This window comes from Syngnathus floridae, chromosome 5 (genome assembly GCF_059516105.1).
Source record: "Syngnathus floridae isolate MCC-2025c chromosome 5, RoL_Sflo_1.0, whole genome shotgun sequence".
Taxonomy (NCBI): domain Eukaryota; kingdom Metazoa; phylum Chordata; class Actinopteri; order Syngnathiformes; family Syngnathidae; genus Syngnathus; species Syngnathus floridae.
The window spans coordinates 16,544,602-16,557,500 of NC_142417.1; the positions used below are offsets into that span (position 1 = coordinate 16,544,602).

The 12,899-nt window shown below is 45.5% G+C and overlaps 2 protein-coding genes across 2 annotated transcripts in view; both read right to left on the minus strand.

The window, feature by feature from the left end:
- Nucleotides 1-1,562: 1,562 nt before the first annotated feature.
- sh3glb2a (SH3-domain GRB2-like endophilin B2a) overlaps nt 1,563-12,899 on the minus strand; it is a 53,083-nt gene continuing 41,746 nt past the window's right edge. The window contains exons 12-14 of the transcript XR_015858661.1: nt 7,180-9,068; nt 6,834-7,105; nt 1,563-6,730 (exon numbers count right to left, since the gene is read on the minus strand). The gene's annotated coding sequence lies outside the window, so the exon portion shown is untranslated. The remainder of the gene's footprint in view (nt 6,731-6,833; nt 7,106-7,179; nt 9,069-12,899) is intronic.
- Nucleotides 9,075-12,899, minus strand: part of LOC148398417 (uncharacterized) — a 5,180-nt gene continuing 1,355 nt past the window's right edge. The window contains exons 1-2 of the mRNA XM_088376572.1: nt 10,836-12,899; nt 9,075-10,739 (exon numbers count right to left, since the gene is read on the minus strand). The exon at nt 10,836-12,899 is cut by the window's right edge and continues 1,355 nt beyond it. Of these exons, the coding sequence (XP_088232698.1) occupies nt 10,258-10,739; nt 10,836-11,280 (927 nt within the window). The 5' untranslated portion in view covers nt 11,281-12,899 and the 3' untranslated portion in view covers nt 9,075-10,257. The remainder of the gene's footprint in view (nt 10,740-10,835) is intronic.

The window sequence follows — 12,899 nt, forward strand, 5'->3', positions numbered from 1 at the left end:
CGGTATATAAGTTGCCCACTCATCTCTCCCCTATTCATTATGACTCTTAGTACCCACAAATACCATACTGTTGAAGGTAACAAAATGGCAACAAAGATAGCCACCCAACATGCAATACCGTCATTGTTCCATTTTCTTGTTCCCGGCATTTCCCTAAGAGGTAAGGCTTCTTTTGGCTTCTGCGATTGAACGTTACCTCAAAAGAAATGACCCTTTTGTAATTTGCTAGGACCACCTCAAATGACCTTTCTGCTATTTTAATGGCAGTTGGTGTAGTTATCAAGATTCAACATGGGCCTTCCCGATTGGAAGAACACCAGTGTTTCGTTTTCAATGCTCTTAATGAGAACGTGGTTTATTCTTTTTGCCTTTTAAATATTTTTCTCATGTAATCTGCCAAATTTTAATCATCCTTAGTTTCCCACTTGGATTCAAAACATGGTAATCTATATTGTCGCTCAAACCATTTTTTTCATACGGGGTTAAAAATTAATTAGATGTGTTGATTTGATTGAAGAGTTTGTCCTTAATGACTTGAGACATCAGGCCGTGAATGGCTTCAATGGTCGTCTTGCAGCTGTCCCGGGTGGCTTTGGCCAGCTTGTCCTTGTACTTGTAATATTTATGTACAGTTTGACCAGGTCTAAACATTTTGTCCATGATCTTCCAGTTTTTTTTCAAGCACATCTTCACACTTTATACCAGTCCTGTCATGAGAATTAATTTCTGAAATCCCATATCTCGGTATTATTTCTTTCCGTGACGTTTTTGCCACTGTTAAAGGCCTAGAGACATCCCTTTTTTTTTTTCAATTAGAACGGAATTTGATAGAATGTATAAAGAGAACACATTTGCCGCATTGGAAATTAAAAATGGACACCGATTACTAGGAATAAAGCTAAAATTAAATGCCAGTTTATCGATCGGGTTCCGCACGCAGCCACACCGGTGGCGCCATTACTGTGACGTCACAAGTTGTACATCCGGATCTCAACAAACCCAAACAACATGGCAAATGATAGCGACAGCTCCGTTTCTAGCGGCAATATTAGCATCATTTTATCCGATTCAGAAACCCCTTTTGACGCAGAATATGATGAATCTAGCAGTTCACTTGGGCTGAGCTGAGTACGTTTTCTGAATTGTGCCCCTCCCGTCACTCTGGTTAGGTTGGCGTAGTAAAAAGTGCTCTTGGGGGCTTTAGAGTGCCGAGTTGATCTTGGCACATGAAGAAATGACAACCTGCAACGTTTGGTTTAGGTTTTATAAGCATTTTTAATTTTATTGCTTAAATCGCATTTTCTCGACGAGCTGAGTACGTTTTCTGAATTGTGCCTCTCCCATCACTGTGGTTAGGTTGGCATAGTAAAAAGTTCTCAGGGGGCTTTAGAGTGCCGAGTTGACCACTGCGTATGAAGAAATGAACATCTGCAGCGTTTGGTTTAGGTTTTAGGCGCATTTTTAATTTTATTGCTTAAATCGCATTTTTCCACGAGCTGAGCACGTTTTCTGAATTGTGCCCCTCCCGTCACGCTTCGACATACTTTTCAAAGTCAAAGTCGCAATGTCAAAGTCTCCTTTATTGTCAATTCCTCCGCATGTCAAGACACACAAAGAGATCGAAATTACGTTTCTCACTAACCCAGGGTGACAAGACAGAGTTCACAACGCACATACAAGTAAACAACACAGGAAAAATAAAACAATAAGTCAACATCAATGAACAATAAGAGTGATAGCACGCTAGCCGCTCCCGATGCACAGCAGAGTCCGGAAAGATGACAGTCAACCAGGCCACTGTGAACACGAGCACACAGCAGGCACGCACTGTCCGGTTCGTGGATCCTATCAGGCGAACGCAACCCATCTTGTCGTCCCGGTAACGAACCTACGTACGCCAGGAGAATGGAAGGCACGGCTGGGCGAGCTGGTTTGGCCGCAAGCCTGGCCCGACGTCTCCGCGCTGGCCCCTCTTCTCTTTTTGTTTACATTCACTGAAGCTAAACGCGTACAACTTGAGACGTCATGAGACGTCACTTCCGGCTGGCGGCTCGGTGCAGTCAAACTCATCTTTCTATAGTAGTCGCCAACGACTTCAACCATTCAACCTTTCATTCAGGCAATCATTCATCAATGCTCATCATATGCCTCTCACACAGTCTCCAAAAAGGAATCTTCCTATCACATTGGTCCCAATTCATCCAAGCTCACCACACAACATTCATATATCATTTTCAACTCAAGGTTCCTGGTAGAACAATCCACCAATTCAAAAAACTTAACTAAAAAGAAAAAAAAAATTACTGGCAAATTAATTTGAATTTTTTCTTTGTTTTTAAATTTGAAGAACTCAATCTCTCAGATGTAGTTTACATTTAGAATTTTGTATAATCTTATAACACAACCAATCAATTATTCCCATTAAATGTAGCGTTGCAAAATATTAAATTCACAATTTAGCGTCTTCCAATTCCTGAAAGCACATTCTGTTGTTTTGTTTACTTTGAATTTCTCATGAGGGCTCGACGCTAACATGCACTAGTGTGGATTAGTTTCTGCTCGCAAACAGATTTCTCTCTTTTCCTCTCATTTTTATCTGTCAAAATTGTTTCTGTTCTGCGGTGTAAATTGAATAGACAACAGTCTAGCAAATTTCTTTATACTAAAAGTATAGCCAATCTTCATCAATTTAACACATACGCACACACATGCACAGCTCTCGGGTGCGGAAGGTAGGTCCCAGCACCAATGATTCGTCACAGGCTGGCCATTTCATGAACTGGTCCCTCCCATGCACACGAGGACAGCACATTCTAATTTTATTTATTTATCTTCTAGAAGAAAGTTGCATTTCTTTACCACTTGATTTGCATATTTTAACTTTAGTGTAACACAATTTAAGCTCTAGTCATTTGTAATTTGCCACCTCGAAAATATTATTATTATTATTATTAAACTCCTCTTGCCCCTCGCTTGAGCCGCGGCTTGAGCTGCGGCCTTCACCTGCTCACAGGGGCCTTATTGTGTCCTGGTCTGACAAACACTTGTGACCTCATCAGTTTTCATCTTTCTAGCTTTTGTCCCTTGAATTCGTTCTCATCTCTTTGTGAAGATTTCAACCACACTCTAGCACTTCTACCACTTCAGCATGTATTGCATACAATTAAGAAATCAGTGGGGGTATGAGTAGGCTGAATAGAAAGTCCTTGTCCTCTAGTCAAAACATATCAGGGGATGTTTTACGACCTTGTGGAGGATGGGACAAGGTAGGTTATTTCTTACCTGTTGCATTCCAACATAAGCATAAAACTAATCTAGCTAGGTTATTTATTACAGGTTGCATTCCAACATAATCCTACGATAAAGATAACCTGGAAAACCCTGACACTGATGAAACCGAAATACGACCTGGGGTCTTTAAAATCACCGTGGATAATCGTTGGATCGCCGATAGGGTAGGTGCCTGTACTGTTGATGAAAGGGTATAATGACGTCACATCAACATACAACACACGCTTGTTAGGCTCTGCCGTGTATCTTGAAACGAATGCGTTTGTTCAGCCCCCAAAAAGAGCATGCCTCGGCTTGAGCGGTGTAGGGAATTTGTTTTTTTTCAGGAATTCCTTCACCTCTATGTTCAACTTTTTCATTTGCAACCATTCATGCTCCCACATAATTACAAGGTGCACATCATGTTTAAGCTGTAGCTCCTGAATTTTCTTTTGGGTGTTATCAAACCTCTCCTGAAAAGGGCGTTTTGTTGTCAGGCATATTTTAGAGAGGTCGTAGCATTCTGTGCAGCTGTAATGATAACAACCAAAATACTCAAACACTATTTTTATGCCCCCAATTTCAGAGTAGCCGTCTACCGTGTAGTTACCTATCCTAACCTCGACCCCGTTCAATGCATGTCTAATTTGGATATTTTGACTGTGCATGATCCATTGCATGCACTGAATAGAGTCATGCGAAAAAGCTTTGTACTGACGCATATAGTTGTCTGAAGGTGTAATGGCTAGTGTTTGAGGGGTTAGAAAATCACTGCGAAAAACTTTCATGCACGCAGAGGCTATTGTCACAGCGTTGAACGGGTCTGTTCCGGTGGCCTCAAAAAACTCGCTCCTGAATTTCTCACACCCCTGCATTAACAGGTCAACGTCATTCTCGCAGTAGGCTATCACCTGTTTAGCAAAATCAAACACATTGCTAGCTTCTTTGGCATACCATTCGTCAAACTTGGCTCGTTGAGGGGGTGGCATTCGCTCGATATCGTAGTACGTAGGGTCAGGGTGACACCCTACGTAGTTTAGATGCTCTAAAGAGCTGAATTTGTGTGGGAAATAACCCTTTGATTTGACTTCAAACCCCAGGGCCTTAGGCATCGCGCTTAGAGGCATCGTCAGGAATGAGAGCGAGTCTATGAATCGAGATTTTGTGCCTAAATCGACAAAAGACAGAACTTTACTCCCCTGCATCAGAATGTCAAGCTTGAGACCTAATTCAAGCATGCTCCTTATCAAGATGTATGAATCAAAACCTCTCGCATTATGTGCAACAAACGTAGTTTGTTTAAACCGTGGTCTCCGAAAAAATCTGAGAAATTCGTCAACACAATCTGTGCCAAACCACTGTTTCATCAGTCTATTTGATTTGCAACAGATGAGAAAAGGTTTGTGTAGGCCATCTGTATCTACATAGGTTTCGAAATCGTAGTAGACTGCATTTTTGCACGGTGGTTGAGGATTGATGGGCTGAATGTAGCACATGTGGGGGTTCAGCAAGGCATCATCTTGATTTAAGATCTCATCACACACTGCATTTTTTAACAGGGCAACGATGTTTAGCACCGGTACCATCAGCTTTCACATAATACTGGAGACCACACTGCATGCATTTTTTTGTATGAAGTGCAGTTGCTCACACGATTCGTCGCTCGAAACTCTTTATGTTTGGCAAAACATTCCTCATTACGACAAGTTTTGTTACAGTTGGGGCAGATAACACGGTTAATCCGCCGTTGTTTACAACACGGATCGAGACAAACGCTACAGTGTCCTTCACACTGGTGCTGTTGCCAATTCTCGTGCCTTTGTAGCTAGTCTGCAAAAGAATGCATGACCAACGAATACCTCTATCGCTTTCACGCCGTAGTAATGACCCTCGAGGTGTAAGACAAAGTGTCGTTGTCTGTTTTGGGATAATGTGTGTCGAAAAAAGTCATGGGCGGCAGTCCTCTTTTCGGTACATTACAGTTATTTTCCGTTTGAGGACTTTCTCAAATTTATGGACATCGCCCAGACTCACAGGTGTTTGACAATCCAACCCCACACTCTCGTGTAAGAGCCGTGCCTGTCTTGTGGCCTGTGTTGTTGTGAGTGTGTCATTTAGCAGATAGGTTAGTGAGAGAGCAAAGCATAGATTGTTGTCTTTATTACGAGGTATGTGTAAGTGTCGTTTTTTCAACCTCAAAATTTCTCTGTTGGTACTGTTCAGCAACCTACGACGCATTCCACCGCGCAATGGAGTGACTATTTGTACAATAAGCTCTAAGCTCTCATCAGCCAGAAGCTCTGTATTTGATTGGGCTAAACGCTCAAGCATGTCTGATACACTATCTCTGATAGAGTTTATGTCACTCGTTTGCTGGTAGATGTGAGCTCTATCATTACCACCCACTAACTCAGCCTGAATTACATCACCTGGTTGTGCTCGGCTAACCACCTCTTGCATAACATCATCTATTTTATCTTCAATTTGGAGGTAAAATCTTGCAAAATTATTGATGTTCAGTTGCAATGGTATATTTAACTGTCGCCTTACCTCTCATTATTGAAATGCGGTCTATTGACTACAACAGAACCGCCGCGCTGATCAGCTAATACAGAACCGCTGTTAGATTGCTGGGGCATGTGTTGAAATGCTGGTGTGCTGTCATCAATAACATCTATTTCGTGATCAATTATAACAGAACAGTTGTTAGGCTGAAATGCCGGTGGAACGTCGTCAGTAACAGCCAGCGATGAATCGACAGGGTTAGCGGTCAACGGGTCAACCAGAGGCTGCGTATTTAGATTTTGGATAATGTTTAGCAATTGAACAGGAATATCAGGACTGATACGCCCGCTGCTATCATTAGCTTGGTTGTTTAATTCTGCTATCATGTTTAGCAATTGTGACGGGATCTGTGCAGGACTCTGTCTACCTTCATTCAAACTTTGATTGTTCAGTTCATCTTTGACAGCTTGTAAATGGGTAAGAATAGCAGGACTGCCGGGGCTTTCTCCCTCTAACAAAGCAGTGCTCACATTGTTGAGCAAATCTGTTATTTGACTTGGAGACGTATTGTTTGATAGCAAATCATTGTTAACGGTTGACAAATCTAGCTCTGGTGTGTCACTTCTATGGCTTGTTTCGCTAAATGGTTGCAAATCTATTTCATCAATGTTTGTTAAGAAATCTGACTCTGCCGACGTGAGGTTTGAATGATCCATTATATTTCCTTTTTTTTTACAAAACACAACAGAAACAACACAGACCTATCTTGATTCGGCCAAATCTACCAGAATACGTATTAGTTTAAAACATTCCTGTAGCTGCCTTTTGTAGATACAATTACCACGGCACTTTACAGGCACCCTGCTGGCTGAGTGGCTCGTGCTGTAGAAGGATGGTCCCCTCCTCCTCCACCTCCTTCCTCTTTGAACCCCTCGTCCTGTGTCACGACGCTCACCTGGAAGTAGATATAAAAAAAATGGTTAAGCCGTTATAATACCAAAAATAGCAAGTCGAATGATAACATAGAAAGAGAAAAAAATAGAAGGAATGCCTCTAACTTTGTTTGTCGACTCTTGAGGATGGTTCAAGCCCTCGTATGCAGATAGAGCTTCCGGTAACTCTGTGTCCGTGGATGCTTCCTGTCGGTCACTGTGGGATGTAAGTGGATTAGTTTCAACGGTAGCACATGACTCTGATGCTGGGTCTGATCCGACTGGCTCTGCCGCTTCCGGTGCTTCGAAACGACGTCCGGAGACACCCACTAGAGTCTGCTTTTCGAATTCAACTTGTGTCGGCTGCTTGTTTATCCTAGTGGCAGCGGCCACCAGATCTGTTACATACATAAAATAAAATCACCAACTAATAGCATTTATATTAACTAGCTTAGATGAACGATTGACTCACCGTAGTCTGATTGTGTTAGGTAAACGTCGCTAAAGTCGTCGTCAAAAGATGCGTGGACATCGGCAAAAACGGTGATGTCTACAAACATTACATAAACATTACATCTTGTTTTACACGTAACCCCATTGTATTATTATTATTATTTATTATTATTATACCAACAAAATAGTAGCATGACTTACCTTTAACCATCTCAAAACAATTTTCGATGCACTCAGACTCCGTTACTCATGCGGTGACTTGTCTTCTCAAAATGAGGTGTGGTCATCCTCACCAGTCTAACTTCAAATTCGGTGGAGATAAGACCACGCCTATGGAGTTACGTGCCGCGAGAATTCAGATAACTTTGGCTGCATACTGATGACGCTTCAATGACTCGACCTCATTTGACTGTCTCTTTCAGATAACTTTGGCACCAATAATGCTGACTCTACTGGCTCCCCAAATTAGATGCGACAACACCTTGATTTTTTTCTCTTTCAGATAACTTTGGCACCAATAACGTTGACTCTACTATTGTTTGTCAAATTACATGCGACAACACCTTCACTATCTCATTCAGATGCGTTTTTCTCAACAAAACACCCCCCTTGACGCCCTCCCCCTTTTTTCAACAAAACTCTCCCCTTCATCCCTAAATGTACTGGCTCAGGTGCTGCATCTGGTTTGATTTACAAAAATACATGCCCATACATGTCCACATCCAAAAATGGCGCCAGCAAACCAAAATGGCGACAGCCAAAGATGGCGCCGTCACGACTGGCGCCGTCTTGACTGGCGCCATCTTGACGCCCGCCAGACTGGAGCATATACCCCTCCCCAATCCAAAAGAGTTTGAGGTTGATTTATAATACCATAACAAACCATAAAAGGCCATCAAATTTTATGACCCCCTACCTCATTTACATATGAATAGACATCAAGGTCTTATAACTTATTCATTTGTGTTAGGTGCAACATGCTAAAAGGGGGAGATGTCATACACGGTAGTATATAGAATGCGGGTTGCGCCTGCACGCATAGCAGGGTCATTACGGGAGCCTGGGGGAAGTTCATGTTGGCTGCCCTGCCTGTGGGAAGGGAGTCGGGGAGTGGACGTTTAGATGCCAATAAAAAGGAGCGTGTTGCTCAAAGGTAGTTTGCCTCTATAAACGTTTTATTTACAAACAGTAGGCTAAATCGTTAAAATAATCAATAATCCATGAACAGATGTATTATTTACTGAGTGTTGGAACTAATGGCGTTAGAAAAAACAGCGTTAATAGAGTTACAGTAAACCTAACCCTCTACTCAATTTGTGTTAATTGTTGTAACGTCGTTACATTACTAACAGTGAAATGTGGAACATAACTTATGCTGTTTGGGAAGCGTCTATGAGCAATGCCTCTCCGCAGACTAACTAAAAGTTTTAAAGGTGGATAGCGGTTCGAAAATGTAAGACCTCGTCAAATGGTATTTACTACTTTTTAATGCCCCCCCCTGCTAATTTCATTTGCTACCTTTTAATACCTTTTACAACCACACGGATACCCTGGAGAAGCAAATTCTCCTGTTTTATATTTGCAGCTAATGAGTTTCAGCAACTCTCTTGGATAGAGAGCTGTTTTTCATGGCCTTCTGTTGATGGTGCATATCTTTTGCTCCAGAGAGTGTTTTGACTAGTGGGAGCATATATTAGTGTAAAGAAAACTTTTGGGCTGACTTGCCCTTTAACATACGTGCTTCGGGCTCTGCTATTGGACTCCTCCTTCCATGGAGTTCATCATCTTGGTGCAGGGTCTGTGGACTTCAGCCCACCCCACTGCGCCCAATGAGGCTTCCGCAGAGGACTGTTAGCCCCAGCCAGGACAGTTGAAGATGCTTGATGTGATAAAGCCATCGCTGAATGTCTGGAACCACAATCAATCATCACCTCTCATGCCCACTTCAACCTATTAACAAATTAGAGCGATCACTGCAATATTTACAGTATCTCACAAAAGTGAGTACACCCGTCTCATTTCTGCAATGTTTTAATTATATCCTGTCATGGGACAACACTGAAGAAATGACATTTTGATCCAATGTTAAGTAGTGACTGTAGAGCTTGGATAGCAAAGTAAATTTATTGTTACTTCAAAGTAACTCAAAATACAACAATGAATGTGTAAAATGCTGGCAACAAAAGTGAGTACAGTAAGTGAAGTGATGAGTACAAAGACAAGTGTATCTTGCCTACAGTCATGCATGGTGGTGGGAGCGTCATGGTCTGGGGCTGTATGAGTGCTGCTGGCACTGGGGAGCTACAGTTCATTGAAGGAACATGTACTGTGGAATACTGAAGCAGAGCATGATCCCTTCCCTCCGTAAACCGGGCCGCGGAGCAGTATTCCAACACGATAACGACCCCAAACACACCTCCAAGACAACCACTGCCTTCCTAAAGAAGCTGACGGTGAAGGTGATGGACTGGCCAAGCATGTCCCCAGACCTAAACATCTGTGGGGCATCCTCAAAAGGAAGATGGAGGAGCGCAAGGTCTCCAACATCCACAGCTCCGTGATGTCATCATGGAAGAGTGGAAGAGGATTCCAGCAGCGACCTGTGAAGCTCTGGTGAACTCCATGACTAAAAGGGTTACGGTGGTGCTGGAAAATCATGGTGGCTACACAAAATATTGACATTTGGGTCCAATTTTGACATTTTCAGTTGGGGTGTACTCACTTTTGTTGCCAGCATTGTATTTTGAGTTACTTTGAAGTAATGGTAAATTTACTGAGCCCTCCGTGTCCATGGCATCGACATCCAGAGACACCACCGACATTGCCTCGTCCTCGGAGTTGGGCGGTCCCAACGCCCCAGACCTATCTGCGGGCGGCACCAGCGCAGGCACTGGCTGGGGGACATATAGATGCCGGTGCGAGAGGCAACTGAGGCCTCGGGTCGACAGGTGGGTTGAGCGACTGCCCCAGAACGTTGCTAGACCCTCTTGGGCGGCCCCTCTGCCAGGCTGGCTGATCTGGAAGGAGGTGGTGGAAGTCTGCTATCAAACCCAGGTCCATGATCCATCGGGCCGGTATCCACGATCGCGCCGACACGTCATGTCCCTCCCAGTCCACAAAGTACTGGAGGCCCCTGCCCCGCCAACGGGACCGAAGGCAGGTGAGGGACTGTGTAGACAGGACCCCCATCGATTATCCGGGGAGGAGGCGAGTGGGGGGCATGGAACAACATGCATTTGTGGACTGGCTTGACCCGCAAGACATGGAAAGTGGGGTGGACCTTCATGGAGCTGAGAAGATGGAGTTGGACAGCTGACGGACTGATTACCTTGACAACTGGGAATGGCCTGATGAACTTGGGAGCCAACTTGGGGGACTCCACCTTGAGTGGCATATCCCTTGTTGACAGCCACACTTGCTGTCCGACCCAGTACGGCAACCGCTCTGAAGAGACTGGTGCAGGCTCTGGCCCAGGCCCAGTGACACTGGTGAATGCAGGCGGAAGCTGATGGGGCAGGAGACGGTCTTCTCCAAATAGCGGTGGCTGGGACCCGAACACGCAGTTGAAAGGCGACAGACCTGTGGCAGGGAATTGTGGGCGGATTCCACCTGAGGAAGCTGTCGGACCCACAGGCGAGGATTGCCAGCCACCATGCACCGAAGGGCCTTACCCACCTCCTTTCCAGCCTTTCCGCTTGTGCGTTGGACTGAGGGTGGAACCCGAACGTGAGGCTGGCCGAGCCTCCCAGGAGGCGGCTGATCTCCTGCGGAACTCCTCCAGAAGGCTGAGGCGAATTGTGGGCCCTAGTCGGACACGATATCCCATGGCAGCCTGTGATAACAAAACACCACTTCCAACAGTATTTGGGTGGTTTGTTTGGCAGACTGTAACCTGGGCAGGGGGACAAAATAAGCCATTTTGCTGAACCGATCCACCAACCCTAGGACCCGTGTTCCCCTCCGACAGTGGCAGATCGGTAAAAAAGTCCACCGCAGTTGAGACTACAGCTGTTGCGGAACCGGCAGTCTTATACCGATTGCAGACCAGGCAGGCTCTGACGTAGTCCCAGACGTCGATTTTCAGCTTCCACCAGAAGCGCTGTGCCAGCAGGAACATCATGCACACTATTCCAAGGCGGCATGCAAGACGAGAATCATGTCCCCATTCCAGCACCCGAGCCTGTAGTGAAGCGCGGACGAAGAGCCAAACCTGGGGACAGTTGCTAGGGCCGGGCTCATCCCGAGCGGTCTCCCTTACTTGCCCCTCGATATCCCAGGTGAGCGCTGCCACCACCACCGATTTTGGAGGATGGTCCTCACCTCCTGAGCCTTGCGAGATAGAACCTTAGCGTTCCAGGATCCCGGCCTGTAGGACAGGGTAAAGTTGAATTGCATAAAGAACAGCGACCATCGAGCCTGGCGGCAGTTCAGCCGTTTGGCTGTGTGGAGATATTTTAAATTCTTGTGGTCGGTCTCAACCAGGAACGGAACTGCAGACCCCTCAGCTACTCCTCTAGGGTCAGCTTGACGGTAAGCAATTCGTCATAATTCGCTCGGTGGGGGGTCATGCAGTGGGAGCAGAAGGTGCATGAATGAAGCCTGCCGTAGTGGGCCATCGCCCGTTGGGACAATACTGCCCCTATTCCCACATTCGAAGCGGAAAATGCATGATCTGCTTCAAGAGTCCTTGTGAAGGACACAGCGGTGCTAATGAGAGAGGTGACTAGACCAGTGAGAGAACTGTAATTGTGGATGAATCGGCGGTAAAAACTGGCAAACTCAAGGAATTGCTGGAGCTTCTTCTGGGTGTTGGGAGTGGGCCAGGAGGAGACAGCCTTCACTTTGGCGGGGTCAATAAGGCTGCGTCCCTGATGTAGCCCAGAAAAGACACAGATCGGGCATGGAATTCGCACTTCTCCACTTTATGATCAAGCGAGTTTTACTTCAGGTGGACTGACCAGACGTGTTCTATGTGCTCTGGCAGAATTCTGGAAAAGATCAGAATAGCATCCAAATAGACGAACAAAAACGTTCAGCATGTTGCAGAGAATGTCATTAACGAAGGCCTGGAAGACTGTGGATGCAATGGTAAGTCCGAAGGGAATCACGAGAAACTTGTAGTGGGTGTGTGGAAGGCGGTCTTTCACTCGTTGCCTTCACGGATGCAAACGAGGCGTTTCTTAAATCCAATTTAGTAAGTATGGTGGCCCCTTGCAGAAGTTCAAAAGCGGATGCTAGGAGATGGACTAGGTACCGGTTTTTAACCGTGATGTTGTTCAATCCCCGGTGATGGTGCCCAATGGCCGACCGTCCAGCGGACGGGCAGAGGCGACCGATCTTCCATTTTTGGGCGAGCTCAGAGTCCATTATGTTTGCTTCTGCTCCAGAGTTGATCAGCGCGGTCAGAGTCTGGTGCTCTGACGCTGAATGCGATCCGGCCTTTTACTGGACACATTGCTGCTCGATGACCCTTACCCCATAGTATAGGCACAATCCCTCTTGGAGGAGTCTCAAACGCTCCTCTGACGGAGGCGAGGCACGTCCCATCTCCATCGGCTCTGCCGGGTTGGTAGGCGGGGTCACTGATGGGCGTCCTTCCGACCACAGACAACCCCTGCCTGGCTCGCTCGGATCTCCGGATCAGAACATGTCGGTCAATGTGGACGGCCAGGTCGATCGCCTTGTCCAGGGTCGGCGAGCTTGACCTGTCAAATGGGGTGATTGCGTAGCTGACCTTGG